Source organism: Gavia stellata, chromosome 6 (genome assembly GCF_030936135.1).
Source record: "Gavia stellata isolate bGavSte3 chromosome 6, bGavSte3.hap2, whole genome shotgun sequence".
Taxonomy (NCBI): domain Eukaryota; kingdom Metazoa; phylum Chordata; class Aves; order Gaviiformes; family Gaviidae; genus Gavia; species Gavia stellata.
In genome coordinates this window covers 11140932-11162991 of record NC_082599.1, presented here as the reverse complement: position 1 = coordinate 11162991, position 22060 = coordinate 11140932, and the positions used below count along the sequence as shown (strand labels likewise).

General features: G+C 38.1%; 1 protein-coding gene across 1 annotated transcript in view; it reads left to right on the top strand.

The window, feature by feature from the left end:
- Positions 1-22060, top strand: part of PTPRN2 (protein tyrosine phosphatase receptor type N2) — a 674672-nt gene that overhangs the window by 59455 nt on the left and 593157 nt on the right. The window contains exon 2 of the mRNA XM_059818647.1: positions 12644-12694. Within this exon, the coding sequence (XP_059674630.1) occupies positions 12644-12694 (51 nt within the window). The remainder of the gene's footprint in view (positions 1-12643; positions 12695-22060) is intronic.

Sequence of the window (22060 nt, the reverse complement as noted above, 5' to 3'; positions counted from 1 at the left end):
CCTTTCTCAGACTTATTTTCTCCCATTTCCTCTCTTCTTGTACATTTTTTTTCTTCAGTTATTGCATGATGAAGTGTTTACCATTTCCTCTGTAAAAACATCGTTCTCTCTTCAGTGTTTTCTGCTAAATTTCTGCCTCTTACTGTTTCCAAGTTTCTAAGTTTTCTCATCCATCTTCATTCTCTGTATTTCAAAAAAAAAAAAAAAAAAAGAAGCCTCTGAAGTAAATTTTGGTAATCCCTTTGTGAAGTTAATATGCCCTATTCTTTTTTCGTTGCCTAGGCTCTGGACTAATTATTGTTACCAGGGAGAGGCTGGATTCAGCAGTCACAGCCAGCCATGCTCGCACAGGAGTTCAGAGCAGCTTTGTGGGGCAGTGGAGGAAGCTGGAAGGTAGTTTTCCATAGGTGAATACTGATACGAAAATCCCCATTCCCTTCTCTTTTCCACTATGTGTCTTCTACCCTGTAACTCTCAGGAGCAAAGGTAACATCCATGATGGGATAGGGAATGAGCACAGAGGAGGCTCTAATGGTGGGAATAAAGATTGCTGCATAAATGCAGGCAGTAAAGGTATTTGGCTTTTATAAGACATGTTGTTGCGATGAGATGTGTAGAAATTCAGTGAAGTACCTGCATATTTTTGTGGGATATGTTGCCTCCTGTATGGAATTTATTTTCAGCAAACGTGATTTGGAGACTTTGAGTGATGCTAAAGAAATGCAAACGTCCTTGAATTCAGTCTTTGGCTTAAGTTTAGATGGGAATATGAAAAATATGCAACACTAGCATTCACTTGTTCTCAGAAGTGGATTGTTATCCTCAGGTGGATCATGACACTGTACAACTCCAGTGTGCTACACATAATATGCATAATATAGGTTTTATGAGTTGTAACTGGAGTGTAATCATGCTGACTGCAGTTCCTGCTCATCCAAAAGGAATATGATAGAGGATGGACACAAGATTCAGACATATTTTTTTCCTGGCTTCATATATGCCTTGTTTTCCCTTTCATTAAAATCAAACTATTAGGTAAGTCAAACACAGTATAAAGAAGCAATCTGAGCTGAGACTTGAAGAACAATCTATCACTTCATTACAAGTCAATAAAGAATGATAGGTAGTGCTTCTGAAGCCATACAGAAATTTGAACAACTTGTCACCTGAGGCTTGGAGGTCTCCTTGCCTATCTGATACTTGGCCACTTCAGGCTCCTAACTGGAATTCTTGTCCCATACCATACTTTTCAGTCCCCTATCAACACCCCACCCTGCTTCTCAGGGAATATAAGCTCAAAGGCTCATGTACTGTAGAGTTCAGTGACAGGCAAGGAGCTGTTTCACATTTTCCATTGAAATCCCTGTGCTTTTTGAGAAGAGGTAGAGGGCATTGGCTTTGCTTAAATCACCCTTAAAAACCATACCCTTCAGGAAATGCTTGTTTGCATTGTACTGAATGCTTCCCAGTACTTTTATGCAGCTACTTCCTTTTCTTTAAGGTTCAAAACATTTCTGTGAGATGTGCAGAAGTTAAATAAAGGTATACAAATGCTATTATTTGTGTTAAAATAATCATTAGCACCCCAAACTTGACCAGGTCTCTGTTTTGCCAACCACTTATAAACACATGGCAAAAATCATAAATTTTAGCACTTAACTAGACAAGATACACAAAATACAGAGGGAAAGTCATGGTGAAATGATTTGCCCAGGCCAGCAGCAAAAATCAGGGCCAAGACTAGAATTCCAGTCTGCTGGACTGTAGTCTGGTAACCTTGCTAGTAGGTCTGGCTTATAAGTAGCTTGGTATCTCCTCTTTATAATATTCAGATATTCAGGGGACATGCAACATCAACTGTTTGTTAACATCTTTTTCTTAACTGTTCAATAAAAGTTCTAGGATTTTTCCTGCTACTGCAAAAGTTTCACACAGATGCTTTGGAGGTTATTATTTACAGAGGAAAAATTACAAAGATAAACATGAACAGAAAAAAGCAGGCATTTGGGCCCTAATTCACAAAGCTGCTCAGACACCTCAATGCCATCAAAGTCAATAGGTGTTAGACGCTCAGTTAATGAGAGCTGGTGACTGTATGGCTGTAATACAGTAAGACTTTTGGCAACTCTTAACGGTGAAATGCACCTGTATAAACTCCTGAAGGCATCCAGGCTTCAGATTTTTTTCCTAAATAAATGAATTTAATTTTCTCAAGGGCAGTTTTTCTTTCTTGTTGAAAGGAGTTTAACAGTTAAATGAACTTCTAGAATCTGGGAGGTTTAGTCTTCTAATGATCTTTTTTTTTTTCCTAGAGAGAGAAAAATTGTCTTTTGTGTAGTTTTTAGGAAGGAACGAGAATATGAATTGTGGTGCTGCTCCACATGCATCATATTTGTCATGTTTCAGAATTATCTCTAATTTTCTTGGCTTCCTCCCCAAATGGCTTTAATCATTAGTCTTTCCTTAACTAATTCTCTGATATATGTCTTTATGGTGCCTGCCTCTCAACAGCTAGCCTGGGAAAAAAAACATCTCACCGGTATCACAGGGTAGGCAGAGCTACTTTACAGAGACAACACGGCATAATGTATTCTGGAACGGCTGGCTGTAATGCCAGCCAGGAGTCAGGAGTAATTAGAGCACAATTACTGGTCAAAATCAGGACAATTCACTCTCAGGGCCAGATTTTCTTTGAAATAGGTGTAATTACACAAAAGTAAGTAGAAGCGCATCATTTTACTCTGTAATGAATTTAAACTACTGTCTGGAATGAGTTTTGAATCAATACAGGATAGATTTAATTCTTTGTCAGCATAACAAAGTATTGTTCTAAGTCTGTCCCTTAACATCAGTCCCAGACAAGAAAGTGGAGTGATGCCCATGTACGTGGTTACATATGCTACAAGTCCAACAGGCCTTGAACAAAGCCACATAGTGCTGCACATGGATTATGTATCAAGAGATAATTTGTATTGATTGGAACAGCTGAGTTCTTGGTAGCTTTAAAAAAATTCCCAGCACATAAACATTTATAAGATTCTTTCATTTTTCTGTGGAAAGGGGAAAGTTTTAGCCATCTTCACTAAGTACTGTTAACTTTGATGTGCTAGCAGTATCCTTGTATGACCTATTTCTCATTACTTTATCCCATACTAGAGAATGCTGCAGCTTCATTCGCAATTCAAATTCCCAGGGTAAATTGTATAGATAAATCTTGGTGCCACAGTCCATTGAATTTTACCAAATATTACTCTCTTTCCTTCAAGAACTTTAAGAGACTATGACTTTCTGTATTGATTTTCATTATTTTTCTCCAACATATGAATAATTAATGTGGATTACTCTGGACAGTTTAAACTCTTTATTAAAGAAATTACCAAGTGTATATAATAGTGTCTCTTTCATGAGATGAACTTAGGTGATTTTGGAACTCTAAATAAACATAACGTGATTCAAAATTGCACGATAAAGGTATGAAGATGTTTTTCCAAACAGACTCCCAATAAAAGTAATTTTAAATGTTTTCAATATCTAGCAGGCCTCTATATGAATACGCAGAAATAAACAGATTTAGAGTACTGGCTGGGTTCTGTCTCCCTGTTTGGAGCTCATTCGTTAAGTGTAGCTCCCAAACCCATGTGTGCTGTTGTTTAGATTAGAATTTTCTGAAATAAATGACTGTGGACTATCCCCTTGCACTTCAGACTCCACTGAGTTATATGATTCTTTTTTTCCTTCCCAAGCTGTTTTTGCCAGGTCCACATGACAATTTACCCAGCTCAAATTAACTGTGCAGTTGGAGATGGAACAAAAAGGATTGTCTAAGAAGAATGAGAAAGGGCAAAAGAAGAGATCATATGTGACAGGTACTGGCCATAATGCAGCTGTGGGCACAGGCATCATGGGTTAAAAGATACTGTACTAATTTCTAAATAAAACAGAATGGAAAAGCCAATCATTCCAAGGAGGTCTTCTGTGAAAAATTGTTTCTGCCTTTGAAGACTTCTCAAGACAGTGTTGGGAGAGGTGCATTACCCATGAATATTGGGTAATTACTTGCTTTTGGAGGCAATATAACTGGATGAGAATTGCTGTGAATTCCTGTTACGTTTTTTCAAGCACCAAGCAGATACTTATTGAGATTTTTCTGACAAATAATGAAAACAAAATTTTGGTGCCTGTTAGAGGAAAATTATAAATTTATCTCTTTTCATTTCTTTGATTATGTGAATAATGGGAGTTTTCCCAAAACACGAGGTGCAAGTTCAAAGAACTATTTTTTAAAAAACCTGCCACTGAATGTGCATCTTGGAAACCGATTAGCTTCAGATGATGGGACATAAGCTTCTTTATCATGTAAGCGTGTTGGAAAATTTTATCTGAAAGAACTATCTTCCAAAGCACATAACCCTCAGACAGATAGTTCCTATTTCCTGTAGCTGATGGTTCATTACTTCTTTGACCCAGCTTGTCTCAACCCTGACTGTGGAAGAAGGCTACAATTATATTATAATTAGGACTTAGAATCCACTCAATTCTGCAATTTTGTAAAACAAGTATGCAGGAAGAGACTGGCAGTTACTGATGGGTAAAACGAGGTTGACAGATATAATGAAGACAGTAGTTCTTTCACAAAATAAATATGACAGAGGCCGCTGAACTGCAATGCTTGCTGGCCTATGTGCAATAATATTGAGGAAGGCTTTGCTGGTAACGTCATACTCTGCTGTAGGTAAGCCTCAGTGTTACCTTTTTAATATCTTATGGATATGAATAATACTAGAAGGCCTTACTGTCAACAGATTTTGTGGGGAAGGATATCATACAAGCAATAGCAGGTAAAAAAATCAGGCTGCTTGTTGATATGTTTAAACATCAAAGTGGAATTACTCATTTAGAGTCAATGGTGTTTGGCCCTCAAATTCTCTGCTAAGTGCAAAACAAGTTTTGCTTAGTCACAGTTGTGATTTCAGTTCAGTTTACTGCCCAGTAAGGAAATTCATTTTAGCAACTGGTGACCAGTAGAAGGTATTGAATTGCAGTTATTGAAGGCCTGGTCTGGATCTTTATGACATTTTGCATATAGATTGTGAGCACTTCAATTAACATTTTCTAATTTTGAAGGAACAGATCATATATTTAGTATTGTAGAGATGCTAATTTTGTCCCAATATGGGCTACCAACATGGCAAAGATCTTTTATTTGGGGCTGCATTACTTGAGCAAAATCACATTTGACCCCTCCTGCCACAGTTAATGGGCGTGGGTAAAAGATTCCTTTCTTGAAAAAATGACAAAAAGGCACACCAAAAGACACGCTGCCTGTATCAGCCATGTTCTTTCTGAGCCCTGGGCAAATGCAAATGCTGTTCTGGAGCTTTTCCAGTGATAGCCTTTCCCTGTCTCTTCATCTTATGAACTATTATTACTGCTAACTTCTTCAATTATTCTTAGTAGTGACCCTTCCTAGTGCTCCCCAGAAGAAAAGCCCTACATCATTGCAATAATGGCATTAGTAATCAGATAAGTTAATAGTATTTTCACCACAAAGCAATTCCTTTCTTTAGTGGTGGACAGGCTCAGGACTAATTACATGCCAAAGAAAAGATGTAATCTTTTTTTTTTTTTTCTCAATGCAGAAAGGACAAAGTACCCCCCTTACATAGTGAGAAATAATATTATACTTCACAGCATTTTTGTAGTATTTTGCTTATTTAATGCGTCAATCCATACGTGTTGAAGGGCAATTGATATAAAGAAGGTAATTGAAACACTAATATGTACTGTCATTGAGGCTTCAGGGGCAAATCTTGGTTATAAATTTAGTACTGACATTTTGCCTTTTTGAATGAAAACTATTCCATGGTGAATTATTCTGGCTGGGGTCATATATCAACATACAAAATCAGTATGTATGAAAAGTGATTGAAAGAAGGAGTAATTCTGAGATGAGGAAGTGTTAACACCATATGGTAACACTTATGGGAAATTTTTCTTTACTTTGGAAACTTTTCATGCAAGAGATTGCACAGTCCTCCAGTTAACCACTGCAGGGATTTCTCTTGTCATCTTTATGACTATTAATTTGGATTACACTAAGGCCTAGATTCCTCAACAAGGAGCAGTGTTTTGTTGTACTAGGCTTTGTGCATGCTCCCAAGAGTTTACAGTATTACAAAACCAGGCACCTATTACATTCAAAAAACATAAAAGGTGGAGTAAAGGAAGATCAAACTCAGTACTTATTATGCTGTCATACATTTTTCTCACTTTCTGTCTTGGGAGAAAGAGCTCCTTTCATAGTTAAACTACTATTCCAAGCAGTTGTTGATAAACTGTCACAGGTTCTAATGTCTTGATAAAATACCTTTCTCAATGAAAAATATTCTGGATATCCTGAGAACCCGAGGAGAAAGGGAGCGAACATGGCTGAACCTAATCCACTCCTAAAAAGCTCTGAATAGGGAGAGAAAGGTGGAGCAAATTCTGCCCCTCTCTTACCTCCTATGTCTTTACCTCTCTCCTACTCAACACACCAGAAAGGAGGTAGATGAGGAATGGTTGAGTGTTCTAAAAGAAGTAGAGGGCACCTGTGGAAAAGGGTGGGACTGGAGATCCAGAAATTGCCAGCAATCAATAATGATAAAAAGGTGACAGACATGCTGCTTACCCGCATGAGTGAAAGGAGAGGACACAGGTGGGAAGCGTAGTGCCCAAGTACAGCACGTATATGCTTGGGAGGGACGGAAAGGGGCGACTGCATTCTGCTGTGGAACAATGGTTTCTTGGAGAGTAGAAGACAATGGGTAAGAGTTAGAAAAAATGCTTCTCAGAAAGAGAATGGAGAAGTGTGGAACAGAAAAAAAGCAGAGAAAAAAGGGGATAAAAATGAAAATTTAAAAACCAGGGCCAGGGAATATCCAAATTTATTATCAAAGTGAATGCCAAAATAAAACTAAAGTAAAGAAACAGTAGTTGATTTTTCACATGCAGTTGCTAGGTTTTTGAGTAATATTCACATTATGGCACCTAGGTAACCACAGAGTAGGGAAACCAAAAGGAACTCAGATTAAAACCTGTGATTAGCTTAAAGTACATTTTTCCCAGCTATACTTGCAATTTTGTGTAATTCTAGACTTGTTAGGTATACATGTATGGCAGACAGATGAGGATGTGTTGGATAGATCACAGCTTCAGCAGACTGAGCAAAATTTTCTGTCACCTCTATTAGTGAGAAGAATATGTCTCTCTCAATCAGATGAATTCTCCATTCAGTTTTCTGCATGAAAACTATGTTTGACTCTTCCTACCGATCAGTTCATGTTATCATTCCTTATTATTGTTATGCACTATCTTGATTTTTTCCAGTTAGAGCTATCCCAGTTGTGTGAGCTGAGCACTTTTAAAATGTCATTCTTGGACAATATTTCTTAATTTTACTATAGGGAAATAAACATGTGCTCTCTATTTAGAGTCATTCACAGGTGGTGTTAAAGACCCAACGAGGCCCATCAGGCATGCCCAGTGCTGGCATACCCAGGTGTTTCCTTTTTTGTTTCTTTTATTAGCATTGTTTAGTACTTACCCTTTAAGGTCTCCTTACCAGATAGTAACTAAATCTGAAAGAAGCAGATAAATGTGGAGTGAGCTTTTATTCTAGGCTGTTGAAAATGGGAATCATCATTGATGTATTTTGATTAAAGAAACCCACACTTGTGATCAGGTGAGGTTATTATGGGCTGCAGCTGTGAAGAGACACTAGTTGGTAGCATGGTAGTTGAGTGAAGAGCATAAAAGGAAGAAGCGGAGAACCCCTGGTAACAGGAAGGATTTAGGAGGTTTGTATTTTTGCAATTTCTGATTGATAAGTATAAGAAAAACTTAGCTGTTCTTGCCTACTGTTTGCTTTCTTGTTTTGATGACCATAAGACATTTTTTGATAAAGAGGGGCTATGGTCTGTTTTTTATCTAAGTTAATAAAAATGCTTAAAGATGTTGGGCATTCTTAGAAGAAATGTTCAATGTAAAATCATTATGGGTTGGCTAACTGGGGGAAAGGACAGAGAAATAAACATAGTATAATCTGTCTGATCAGTGGATTTCTTAAAATTATTTTCCTGATAAGTGAATTACTACAGCTTTTTCTAGATGTAGTTCAAGTGACTTTAGCTGGTGCCTTAACTGTTGTAACCTTTAGAGGCACCTCTTATAAATCCAAACAAACCATATATTCCAGTGTGGTTTAAACTTTCCTATTTTGTTTAGGAAAGCAGAACTGCTGTATACCTGATGAAAGGAGGAAGGGAGTAGTTTTATTAGTGTCTCATGAGAACAATAGCTTGACAAAAAGATTTGAACTTTTAGGTCCTGTAGTTGTAACAGTATTTTGTGATTATGTTGTGTTGGTTGCCTGAGAAACAGTACTGGAGATGTAGGCTAGAGGTAAAGGAAAGGGAGGCAGAAGATTTTAAAAGACCCTATGGAATCTACTTTCCTGGCTAATTAACAAAGAATACACCATGTAAATGTATTGTAATATATAGCATAGATACCTGCCCTCATTTTAAGCAATCATAAAGTTAAAAAAACATTGAGAAAATGTGTGTATATATGAGTGGGTTCAATACAAATGGTCCTTGTACCCGACAGAACTTGGTAGAATTGCAGGCTACTAAAGTCTGTGTTTGGAAGGAGGGATAAAGTTAGGTATTTATTTATTTATTATTCTTGCCTTCTCTCTGAGAGACCTACTTACCTTGGTGTATGGAAATTCACTATATTGGTTTATATTACACAGTTAGCCTGGACTTTTCTGACCTGTAGTGAGTTTTACTCATGTAAACTCTTCTGGAATTCACTGTGGTAAGTTATCAAGAAGACAGTTTATAAGCACGTGATTTATGTCAGTAGAAGTTAGTGGACATATACCACACCTTTGCAAACACGTATATTTAAGAATGTGAAAAAAAAAAAATTTATCCAAGTATATGGGATAATCCTTACTGCCGTGCTAACTGGATTTTAAATAGCTCCAATATGTGTCAGGGAACTATTCTCCCTACATTATGAGATGCACAGCATGGGCTTGGGTACATGGAGAGAGGATGATCAAGTGAACTTCTTGTGGCTGCTGGTGCACCTGTGCACAAGTCATTGCGCCAACCTTCTTTGTCACTACTGAGACGTGGGGACCATACAAATATTAGTAAAGAGGTGAAACTTTAATGCAATTAAGTAAGAAACCTGTATTTAAATTTTAGATTAAGCAAAGCAATATATGTGTACCTGTTCAGTTCTAGTCTCCGTCAGCTGGTTGAATATATGGAAAATTTGTTATTTCATGGCTGCTGTATGAAGACTAGGGTTTTGGGGTTTTTGTGGGGTTTGAAGGTATTGCATCAACAGTTTATATGTTTTAAGAGATATTTTGGGGGGATTGTTTGATAGAAAATGAAATGTAATTTTGATCCCTTAAGGCACGAACTGAATTAAGTGCTTTTTGGAGACGATACCACTTCACTCTTCAGTGGTGACTTATTACCACTATTACTATGAGGAGGTAGATGATATTTAAAATGAAATATGATGCTTCTTAATGTCACAGCAAATAACAACAAAAATAAATTAGTAGTTAAATTAGCATATTGACTGGATGGGTGAAATATGCATACCAATCAACTCTAGCAATAAATAACTTGAAACAAAATATTTTTCAAGGAGTTTTGGAGGTCCTTGTCTATTTTAGAGTAATCATAGATGGATATAGTTTGCCGTGCATTGAGTTTATTAATTTGCTCTCCAAGTCATGTTTTCAAGGCTAATTGCGTCAGATGCTTTGTTGCAGTGAGCATCAAATAACCAACTATTATTAAAGGAGAAACTAAAACATGATAAAATCAGTTTTCTTTTGTGCTTTTCATGCAAAATATATTAGGTGATAAAGCAAAACGTATCAGGCAAGATCAGAGCACGTTTCAATTGGAGTTCCATACGGAGGTAGCCTGGTTATTTATTTCTTTGTACCTGAACATACTCATTTTGTTCATCTTGTATCCGGATTTTTCTGCTTCTGAGAATATCACTATATTATAAGATGGTCTACCTCTAGCAGGTGGCCATGGGCAGCAGGTGGCTGTGATCCCAGCTCCCAGGTGTTTCAAAATCAGCAGGGTCTGGGTGAACCAGTCACTATTTTTGTGTGCGACTCCACTAAAACATTCATGGCTGAAACTTCTCATCTGACACCTTTTGGGTCTACAGCACAGTCACTGCAGGAGGGGAAATCGGCTACAAAACTGCCTGTCTTCCCTCTATCACAGGACACCTTCTATAGTTCTTCATTGGACATGGCCATTTCAAGCTTCTGGGTTTAACCCTTTTGATCTCTCAGGAAAACAAGGCAGAGAGATTTAACCAGGGATTTTTCCTAACTGTAAAGACTTTTCTTTTAGAAGAGAGAACTTATTTCTGAAAACAGGAATATTGAAGTATATTATCTTTCATTTGTCTAGTTTATATTAGCACTTAAATCTTTACCTTCTTTCTTCTTCTGCAAGCATTCCTTTTTTTGAAGTGACCATCAGTATGCTTTTAATTAGAGCTCTTCTTGTGCAGTATACCCTGTGCTGATGTGTTTTGGCCACTGCCTGTCATAATTCTTGCCTTACGTTCTTTGAGTCAGTATATAGTTAAGGCATCCTTCTGCTTTGCTGGGTTGGCACCAAGGCTGCAATCAGATCTCTTTAGTGCGTTCTCAGGCACTGTTTCAGGTCAAACAGCTGTTCCACTAGGCTTGTCTGGAGCAAAATTATACATATTGCAAAAAATATGTCAAAACCCAGAGTTTGTGTGTTGTGTAGACACATGCTGTTCTGCCATACTCTGCTTGAAGAAGCCTTTCCTGGTCTGAAACTTCCTCTACCTTTCAAAAGCTACCAAATGTATATTTACAGTTTATTGGTGCACAGGTAAAAGGATGAGAGAACGCTTTTATCGGTGTGCATATTGCAGACTTTCATTATCTGCTTAAGGTTATGTGTATGTAGTCATTGCAGCCAGGTGTGGGACAGATATAAGGGGCTTTGCTGGTGCTCCAAATGACTCAAATTCATGTAGATGTGCTTGCTTAGCTCAGACCTAGCACTGTGCTAGTAACTCCTGCTGAGAGACACAGTATGTTAGTTCGGGCTTAATGATGTGCTAATACAGTTACCTGCTGAAAGGCTATGCAGGCTTACATAAGTCGTTCTATCCCCCTGAACTTTTCTTTTAGCAGGGTTAGGACCCAGGTAATTCATAGGCAGTGTCTTGAGCCTTCGTTTTTTTTTTTATAAGAATAGCCTACTTAATCCATTTGACTCTCTGATGAATAGAGATGCTTGTACTCTGTGATTCTGCTGAGACAGGCGTGGCTGGGGAGAGAGAATTTGCTCCTGTGTTTAGATGTTCCTGGCTGTTTTTTGATATGTAGTGTGAAACTACTAGAGATTGCTTAATTTCTGTAACTCCCCGTGTCCATTTATAAATTTAAGGTACTTCCCAGAGAGGCTTAATTGTGACAATATGGTAGTTTCTGTATTCAAAGCCTCATTGCTTGGAGTTTATCCAGTCCCAGCTCTTTTTCTTTTTCAGAAAACACAATCAAGAAACTACTGGTTGGGTTAACAGAGTGCACACCCTTAACAATAGCATGGTATTCCATGCTGCTTCTGTACTTGGTCCTTGTCCTTGTTCCCCCAGTGTGGAGTGACCAGGGCAGAGATGTATCCTGCCCTTTTCTCTGCTGCCCTCATGAATATTAGCAGGAGTTCATTTTATTTGAAGATAAAGGGGATAATAACTAGTGTCTCATTACCTGGTTAGGTGATACTAGCAACAGGGAACAGAATACTTCATCAGTGAATGTGTGTATAAGTGGATGGGCTGGAATTGCCAACCTGGATGCAGTTTCTAGGGTGAGGTGTGGCATAGCAGGGGCCCATAAAGCAGCATGTTTTGGAACAAATTTCCTGCTTTAAATGGAAAAAAAAAAAAAATCCCTAGGATATTTTTCATGGACCTGTACTGATTTGTCAGCTGTCTGTGGAGGTATCAGTGTTGGTATGGATGGCTTAATTTTTAAGCCTTTCTCCAAAGAGTTAGTGCTCTTGAGGATCTAGGCACTGTCTATGGTTACAGTTACTAAATCCAAGTCCAATTTGAGCGATTTATACCTGATTCCTAGGCTTGTCTCACTGCAGTAGAAATATCTTGAGGAAACTCCTGCTTTCTTGGTGTATGTTTTTGTAGTGTATTGCACAATTACTGTGCTGTGGTATAATAATGTATTCAAAATGGAGAAAATAAAGTTCCTCAAAATACTAAACAAGAGACATGCACGGAGAAAACTGAACCCTCAATAGAGGAATGAGGGGGAAGAAAAACATGAAAGGTTATTCTGGACATAGCTGGTTAGTAAGATGTGATGTCTAACCAGACCTGTTTCTATGTTCTTGAATTTCTGCACTGCCCAATTCAGACTTTTTAGGCCAACCAAATGTCTGACTATTGCTGAGTATTTAATAGCCTGAGAGGTCTTCGGTCTGCGCTAATTATCCACAGTTTGCAACCTGTATTAACATTTACCTTTCTATTGTGTTTTTAGGCTGCCTGTTTGAGGACGACCTTTGCAAATCTTTTGAAATATGTGTAAATGGTAAGTTTTGAATGTTTTGTTTGCTGACTAAAAAGAAAGGGTACCATGTATGACTATTCTGGTCAGCAGTTAGGGGAAATTTAATAGATTAAAAAATACATATTCTCTCAACCTTGAACATCATCTCCTTTTATAAGATGTAGATTGTAATTAAATTAAACGCATTTAAATATGCTAAAATTAATTTGTCTTAATACAGGGTGAAAATAACTCTTTTGTTATTTTCAGGTTGTTCATCTTTTTAGAGTAATTATTAATTCTCTTTTCTTCAAAATGTTGTTATTTATTATAATAAGAAATGAGGTCTCAAAGAAAGGCTACCATTGTTCTTGATTATGCTGCTTCCTTTTTTTGTGATTTTACATGAAATATGCAAAAGCAGCTTTCTTCTGCTCTCCTTCAGAATTTCTTTTCAGTAAGTCAAAAAAGCTAACACAAATGTATGAATGAGTCTAATGGAATAGTAGGAATGACTTTTTTGAGAATAGTCAAAGATTGCTTATGTGCTATATGAAATCATTTAAGTCATGGTGAAGGACAGACCATGTTTAGAGAGATCTTTTGAAGCAATTACTGTTGTAAAATATGTAGAGTCATAATTAGGGATTTTTTTAAAAATTAAGTATTATGTATGAAATTTCTCTTTGTAATTGTATGGCATAAGGAAGAAGTAGTTTTGTTTTCCGTCAAACACAGGAGCCAATAATATGGGTCTAGTAGTTTTGTTTTCCGTCAAACACAGGAGCCAATAATATGGGTCTAGTAGTTTTGTTTTCCGTCAAACACAGGAGCCAATAATATGGGTCTATTAATAAAGTTTATTAATATCCTAATTTAACAAACATTTAAGATGAAATGAGATTAAACTGCCAATATCGTTGAACGCCAGACAAATGCATGCAGGGGAGGGAAAAAAATACAGATATATTGTTGGGGAGTTAAGAGGAATTAAAATAGGTAGAAAGTTAGAAACAGTGCCTTTATTAACAGCTCCAAAGATAATTCTTGTCTAAAATTGTTATTTGAAGTTGTTCCAATAATATGCAAGAATTTTGCATTGCTAATCTCAATGATTGACACCAGGAAGGGTAGTCGTAGTTTTCTACAGTGATGCATTTTGCCGACTACCAATAATCTTTGGTGCCTAGCTGTAGTCTTCCCCAGTGCACGTATATTTAATTGGGTTTTATGATAGGCCACTGTTATATCTGGCAGATGGTGTATAATGGGAGTTTATGCAACAGATGATAGTAAAGAAATGTATGTACTTTAACCGACAGCAAAAAATCTTCAATAAAGATGTTCCTATAAAGGTTATTTCATAGCTTCTTACTCTACCTATTTTCTTAATTGAAGATGCAGTTTTTAAAAACTTGACATGGCTTTCATTACAGTGCAAAATTAAACTGTAGAAATTGTATCTTTGAATTCAGAATGGACCTCTTCTGTAGATATACTCTTATTTTGGCATAACTGTAACTTAAAGGTCGGTAATGAATAAGCCAGTTGATCAATGAGATTTCCTAATGGCTGATTTCAATTAAAAAAAGACATGCAGGGGTTCTGTCAATGTCTTTACAGTCACTGCAAAGAATTTCATTTTTTTTTCCCTAACCAGGCAAATGTTGTCTAGAGTAGATTTTAAACGCTGTCCTTGATGTAAGTAAAAATACACCATTCTTGAGGAAAATAAACAGAATCTTTGGAAGATCATACTTTGAAGTACTAAAATACCATCAGAGTTTACTTTTTATATGTACCAGAAAAGGGAAGGGCTGCTTGCTTCTGAAGCAGTCCTTCACATTTTTCCTGTCCAAACTGCTTCTAGTTCAATGGTATCTCTGAAGTTCTTCAGAAATCCTTATGTATTAAAATGTGAGTGCTTTGCTGGATTGAAAGCTCAAGAACTTAAGTCTCTGTCAGTCACTATGCTCAGGAGCAGAGCTTACTTTGTGTATTGCAAGGTCATAGGAAGCTTTGCCTCCTTTGTTGTCACACAAGTGCATATTTCTGAAGTACAGTGTGAATGTGGGTAAGAAACAGCAGCTACTTTTGGGTAGCATCTTTGAAGGATCTGTGACCTGCAGATCTGAGTTTAACTCCTGCAGGAAGGCTGATAATTTTGATCTTTCTCTCGGCCTCCAGCAAAGGTAGCCGAACTGACCACATTTTCAAAAAGGAAACCCAGTTTCCCTATTGAAGACGTTAAGTCACAGTCTTTGCTATCTTATGTCATGTCATCGACTGGAGACTTCAAGTTCTTGTCATTCATCAGACTTGTAAAAGGATGACCAAAACACCAATAGCTGAGCTGTTTCATGCTCTTCTATAACTTCAAAATAAATGAGAAGGAAAGAATAGTGTGTTTTTTTTTAAGAGGAGGTTTTTTAAGTGCCTGATATATTTTGATAAATGTTCATTTGTATGAATAAAAAAGGCATGTTAAAAGAAGTTTCTATTGTTAATAGCAATGTAATTCAGTTGTAAGATCTGGTATAAACAGCATAATTGTATCAGTTGCATCACTTACATCTGTTTAGGTCATATGACGTTTTTGTAGGGCAAAGAACCTGCTGTAATGATTGTTGACTTTTCTGCTGCTTCCCCTCATCGTATAAAGGTCTCCTTTGCCTTCAGTGATGGGTTCTCACTTATGCTTGTTTAATAGCTCCAGCAGCATTCATGCAATATTAATTTATTTCCATAAACCTTTTATCAGTTTCCTGAGCTTCACTGACTCATCAAGTGGTTAAAAAGGAACATATTGTTTCATGTTTATTTTAATGGCATAAGGATAAGCCAGGCAAAAAGACCAAGTTATTTTTCCTGGACTCTTCCTTTAAAAGGCTAGAACTTTGTGGGGTAAAGTGGCTTAGGTGTCATTTATTTTACTTCTGGTAAATCATTCCCTCTATTTTACAGCTGGAGGAACTGATATTTTCACCCATCTAAAATGCTTGAAGCTTGAAAGCTTACAGCTAAAAAACTTGATATGAATGGTCGATATGCTTAATGAGCTGCAGACCCTAACAGAAAATAATCTGGCATTCTATAAGCTTGGAAACGCTTGCTCCCCCATAAGTGCTGATAAGTGGCTACAGATGCCAAAGGAAGCAAATAACAATGTTAAACAAGATATCTAGAAGAGAAAAGAATAATATAAGAAATAGGATTTGAAATGAGGGTATGTGTACTGACACAGCTGTGGCATTCACACATTCACGTACATTTTGCTGTCTGGGTGCGAAATTTAAGCAAATGAGTTTGCCTGTGTGTATTTTCTTCTTAACTGTTATGCCTAGAATGTGTTTGTATGAAAAGGAAAGAAAAAGAAGCGTCAAGAAGGCATTTTTAGATGATCTCTGAGACAGAGATCCTTCTCTTACCCTTGGATACTGCTTGTATTTATATATTAAACCTAGTACAGTTGGATAAGTGGAAATATGTCATGTTCTGTTTTTGCATTTTAAGTGGTAAGTGAAGCAGTTCATGTAAAGCATCAGCTCACATAGCTTCCTTGTTGGAAGGTTTGGCTCCTAAAAGCAGCAAAGCAAAGACTAGTTCTTATCCTTTCTTATGAAATCACGCTATTGAACGCTGGTAGTGCCACTGGGAAAGATACCATGTGGTGTAGATAAAACCATTCATTTCAAAATAACTGTCCCTTATTGTCCTCATTCCTCCCTTTATTAAACTCTTTAAACTGCTCATTTAGAAGGATGGCATTCTTTCCTTTAGGTTTAATCTCCAGATATTTTGCTTTAGAAAGAAGCTTTGTGCTGTGTTTTATCCATTTGTGGATACTATGCTATCTTTGCTCCTTATCAACAGAGCCTTTATAAATCAGGGCAGTTTTATTTATGAAAGACGTTGTGGCTGCAAGCCTCCTTCCCGCATGAAATCATAACAGGGTTCATGCAGACAAGATCAGATTGTAGAAAACAGCTCTGTGAGGCCAACCAAAAAAGTTAATTAAATACAGTCGTTGGCGCAGTGTGCATCATTAAGTCAAGCCTCACTGACAACCACTAAACCTCTCCTAGGAAGACACGGTCTAATGTCTGCAGTAGTGTTGGAAGATGCTGTGCTTCTGAAAGGCTGTATGAACAGCTATGCACAGCTAAATCAATATTACTTTATGTATGCAAGCTGCACTTGTTAGGAGGTACTTAGGTTAGCACGGTGTGTCAAAGGCGTCCAAGCATTACAGTACAAAGTCATGAGCCTTTCCAAGTTTGGATGTCTCCAGATAGTTCAGAATATTAATGTACTTTCTTCCTCACCTACAGAGCTCCTTGAACATTTGGAATATAAGTGATTGCATGTGCTGGTGATGAGCCATAAATGGTAAACATGTGCTAGAGATGATAAGGGAGAGGAGTCAGGATCCCTGAAATGGCTTCTTGAACTTAATGTGTTATGCTCTGAGGTTTTCCAGATCATTGCCTGGTAGGATGGAATTAGAGAGGGAGATGCACCTCAGCATTGTTTAGCTAACAGATGTCTGCAGCTACATCTGTGCTTCCAAGGCACTGCTCTTACAAAAGCTATCAAATTTTTGTCAAATGACGCTATAAATCTGTGCCTAAGCTTTCTGAAGCTTTGCGGTAAGCATCAGTGCTTGTTATATCTAAATTCAGACTTCTGAGGGGTAACGCTAAGTGGTACCTCTACATGCTGTTGCTTTATTGTGTGTACAGAGAATTTCTGTGCTTTCCAAGGATGTGGGATTTCTTCACAAATAACTGAAGTCCCAATACCACCCTATGAAGTAAACCTGATATTGCTATTTCTAACCTGAATTCTGAGGTAAATGGGAATACATGTATGCTTGGAATAAAAATCAGTTATTTAAATATAAGGATTTACTTTCAATGCTTCTTCCATACCACCTCAAGGAGATCATGGTTGGTTTTTTTTGTCAGAGACTTACTTATTCAAAGCATATTTTAAAAAATAATGTCAGAAGAATGTCAGAATCTGGTGTGATACTCAAGAAGCAGTAAACTTTAAAATCTACTATTGTATAATGGTGTTCTGAAAACCCACATCTTCAGAAGTATTTACACACTTCACCGAACTGAAGTCAAGGGTGTGTTAACACCTAAATATTCCTGAGAATCTGTGGTTGTGAGGATGGTGCCTTACTTATTAGGAATAATTTATGTTTCTTAAGGAGTTCATACACACCTTTTGAAATAATTCTGTGGAAATAAGCACCAAGATTAAAACTTACTCACTTTTTTCCCCACACTTGTTCTCCATTAGGTTATATGACAGAGTCATGTAAGAGGAGCAAATAAATGACACAGAGTTTGTTTGGGAGGAAGACTCCCATTTCCCATTAGCCTTCATAGTCCCTCATGTTAGCTTTTGCTTCCCCTTGTCTTATGAAGCTCTAAAGATACCAGTATTAATGACAGTGTCAGAGCTCCACAGGTTTAATGAGCGGAAGAGATGTTGCAACACAACTGTTATAAATGGTGAGAACACAATGAAAGGGAGCAGGAGATGGTGACTGGAGGATTTTGAGGGGTTTCTCAACTCTACTCCACCGCACTGTGCTGCTGTCTTGCAAATAAATTGTATCACCTCGGTTTCTAAACTGAGGGGCAGGGGGTGTATGTCTGGTTTTCTACTGACTATACACAGCATTCACTAACAGGAACACTTTCAACATTGATGCTGAATGTTTCTGAGCTATTTGAGGTAAAAGCACTGTGAAAAAATAAGCTTTTAGTTTTATCACAAGGTTAAAAATGCCAGTGCGGTGATGACTTAATCTGCTTTACCTTGCAATAGAGCATGGTGCTTTTTTCTCTTTGAAGTAAAGGCCCATCTGTCTTCCAAACTATCTATTTCTGTCTCGTGTTTGTCTCAGCGTGGTGTTAAAATAGCTACCTGTGTGATAGTTGGGTAGAAGTGCCTAGCACAACTGGCATTAAAACTGGAGTAGTGATCGAAGGTGGAGTTGCAATCTTCTCCATAGGAAAAGATGCTTAGCATGATAATGTAATTATGGTTAGCCATCATCCCAGCTGTCACTAAAAGATTTATTGTGGGGTTTTTTTTTTTTGGAGAATCTCAAGTTGAAGCCCCTGCAGGGCACAAAACCATCACTCAGGCTTCACTGACAGCCTGCTGTCCAGCACAAAGTGAGACTCAAGTATGTACAACCATAAATCTGCCACCAGCCATAGGTAATTCTTTATATTCCTGGGTCCTGTGCTAGTAAATAGGTCTTGGAGTGCTGAGTGTTGCACAGTGCTATTTCATGTGGACAGACTTCCTTTTTCTTACAGCTTGGGTAAGAAAGCTGCTGTGTTGCCCATATGGAAACTTTCATTTCTATCCTAGTGTTGTGACTTGTGGTAGTGTATTTCTTTGCTCCAAATATCAGCATTTGGTTTCACACAAGCACTGCCAGTAAAATTGCTGAACCAGTGTATGTTTGAGTAATTTGGGGGGATTTTGGTGTTTGAATCAAGAAGTTTGGTTAAAAGACGCCACCTGCCCATCTGGGGGGGAAGGGCAGGAGGGGCCTAGATCATTGGAGAGTAAACAATTATCTGTATCTCCTTCTCTTTTATCCAAATTATGTACTTGAGGTGATAATGTGTATGAGTGTCTAAAATCTAATGTAATGGTCTGATATTAAGCAGGATTGAAGTTTAGGAATCGCTTTTTTTAAAATATTCAGTATTTCTCCATTGATTATTTGAGTTGATATGAAGTCTTCACTCTTGCAAGTTGTGTGTGTGTTTATTAGAAAAAAACTAACAAAATCCTATTTATCTGCTGCTTTTTGGAACTTGTACTAGGCTGCATACATAAAATTTAGGGTAACTTTGAAAATGTATGTTACACTAGCATGTTAAATGTTTCCTGAAAATGTGTTTGGGTATTTGAGATATTGTCTGAATCATGTATCTTATAAGTGTGTGGTGGACTCCTTCATTAAGTTTTTTTGGGTAAGCTGGGTAGCAGCTGATGGCACATTAGTTGGACATGTTCAGAGATCTTCCCTATTTCATTATTTTATTACACTCAAAAAAATAAAATTAATTGTAACATTTGGGAGACCACGGAAAAGTACAGCCTGTTTGAAAAAAGGCATTAGGGAGTCTCAGTAAAATTTGTGCCTGATGAATCATGAAACACAAGAGCCTGAAAAGGACAGCATGGTCTGTAGAGAAGAAGAGAACACCAAGGGATAATGTTCTGGCAATGAGGTGGAAAGCAAATGAATCCTGATTTGGAGTGACACTGCAATAGTGTGCCTCTGCTGAAAATCCATCATACTTTCTCCCTTCCTTGTGTCAAGGGGCATTCAGTAGTGTTATGGTTTACTTCATGATTAAGATGTTTGGATTGTGGCTTTTGAAAAAAACAGAATAATAGCTGTTTTTCTTAAATTGTTCACCTCTACTAAAAAACCCACCTGCATAAGCATATTTATGAACAAAGAATAGTAATAAAAATTGTCAAAGCAAAGGAGATGTGAAATTGGTGAGTTGGCAGTGACAGCTATACAGATGTATTGCAATTATTGGGCAACTCCAGATTTGAATGAGATATGATTTTTTTCCCTGCTGTTAAAAGGCTATCTTCTACTTAGTATGTTGATTACTTATGAATGTGTAACTCCAAAAATGAAGTGCATAACTTTGGATCTAGTTGCTTATTTTGGACTTCACCTAGTCTGCTAGACGTGAACCTGTGATATTTGCCTTTGTCCCCCTGAATGTCAATAAGTGAATACCGTCTCAATGCAGCCATGGTTAACTGGGTCAATCAGATTAATTATCATTAATTATCAAGGTACTTTGGTAATTAACAGAGGCATTGACGGGAGTATCTGAAAGGATAGACTAGAAAACTTTGAACACATTTCCTGCCTGAGAAAACTGTATACTTTTTTAATAATCATGCTGCTTGTATCTGTCTTTTTGAAAATTTCAGTAATCCTGTCTGAAAGTACATATGCTTAAAATATGGGATCATGAATCAGACTGAGGTCCCCTGAGTCAGAGGGCTACGACTGTGGGAACAGTGACTTTCCATTTGTGCACACTGAAATTGTAAGGGACCAGCTGTATAAGCAGAATGTTCACAAGTCCATGGGGCCTGATGGGATTCATCCCAGATTTCTGAAGGAGCTAGCAGATGTTATGGCAGGACCTCTCTCGATCATCTACCCAAGGTCTTGGGAGTCTGGGGAGGTCCCTGCTGACTGGAAACTAGCCAGTGTTATTCCAGTCTACAAGAAGGGTGTGAGGGAAGACCCAGGGAAATACAGACCTCTCAGTCTGACCTCGGTTCTTGGAAAAATTATGGAGAAGATTATACTAAGTACTACTGAAAGGCATTTAAAGAATAATGCAATCATCAGGCACAGTCAATATGGGTTCACAAGGAGAGAGTCCTGTTTAACTAATCTGATATCCTTCTATGATAACATCCCCTGGCTAGTGGATGAAGGGAAGGTGGTGGATGTAGTTTTTTCTGGACATTAGTAAGGCTTTTGATACTGTCCCTCACAGCATCCTTCTGGACAAGTAGTCTAGCTGTGGGACGGTTCACGGTGTGCTGGGTGAAGAACTGGCTGAAGGGCAGAGCTCAAAGTGTTGTAGTGAATGGGGCTACACCTGGCTGGCGACTGATCACCAGCGTTGTTCCTCAGGGTTCAATTGTAAGGCCAGTCCTGTTCAATATATTTATCAACCATCTGGATGCAGGAGTTGAATGCACCATTAGCAGGTTTGCTGATGATACCAAACTGGGAGGTGCTGTTGACTCTCTTGAGGAGCAGGAGGCCTTGCAGAGGGATCTAGATAGATTGGAGCACTGGGCAATGATTAATGGGATGAAATTTAACAAGTGCAAATGCCGGATTCTGCAACTAGGTCCAAGTAATGCTTGGGCACAAGTATAAACTGGGAGAGGAGTGGCTGGAGAGCAGCCCTGAAGAAAGGGATCTGGGGGTGCTGGTCAACAGCAGGCTCAATGTGAGTCAGCAGTGTGTCCTGGCAGCCAAGAGGGCAAACCGCATCCTGGGGTACATCAAACACAGTATAACCAGCTGGTCAAAAGAGGTGATTATTCCACTGTATTCAGCGTTAGTGTGGCCTCACCTTGAGTACTGTGTGCAGTTCTGGGCCCCACAATTTAAGAAGGATGTGAAGGTCCTTGAACATGTCCAGAGGAGGGCAACAAAGCTGATGAAAGGGCTGGAAGGCATGTCTTATGAGGAGCAGCTAAGGACTTTGGGCTTGTCTAGTTTGGAGAAAAGGAGGCTGAGGGGCAACCTCATTGCTCTCTACAGCTCCCTGAGGAGGGGAGGTGGAGAGGGAGGTGCTGATGTCT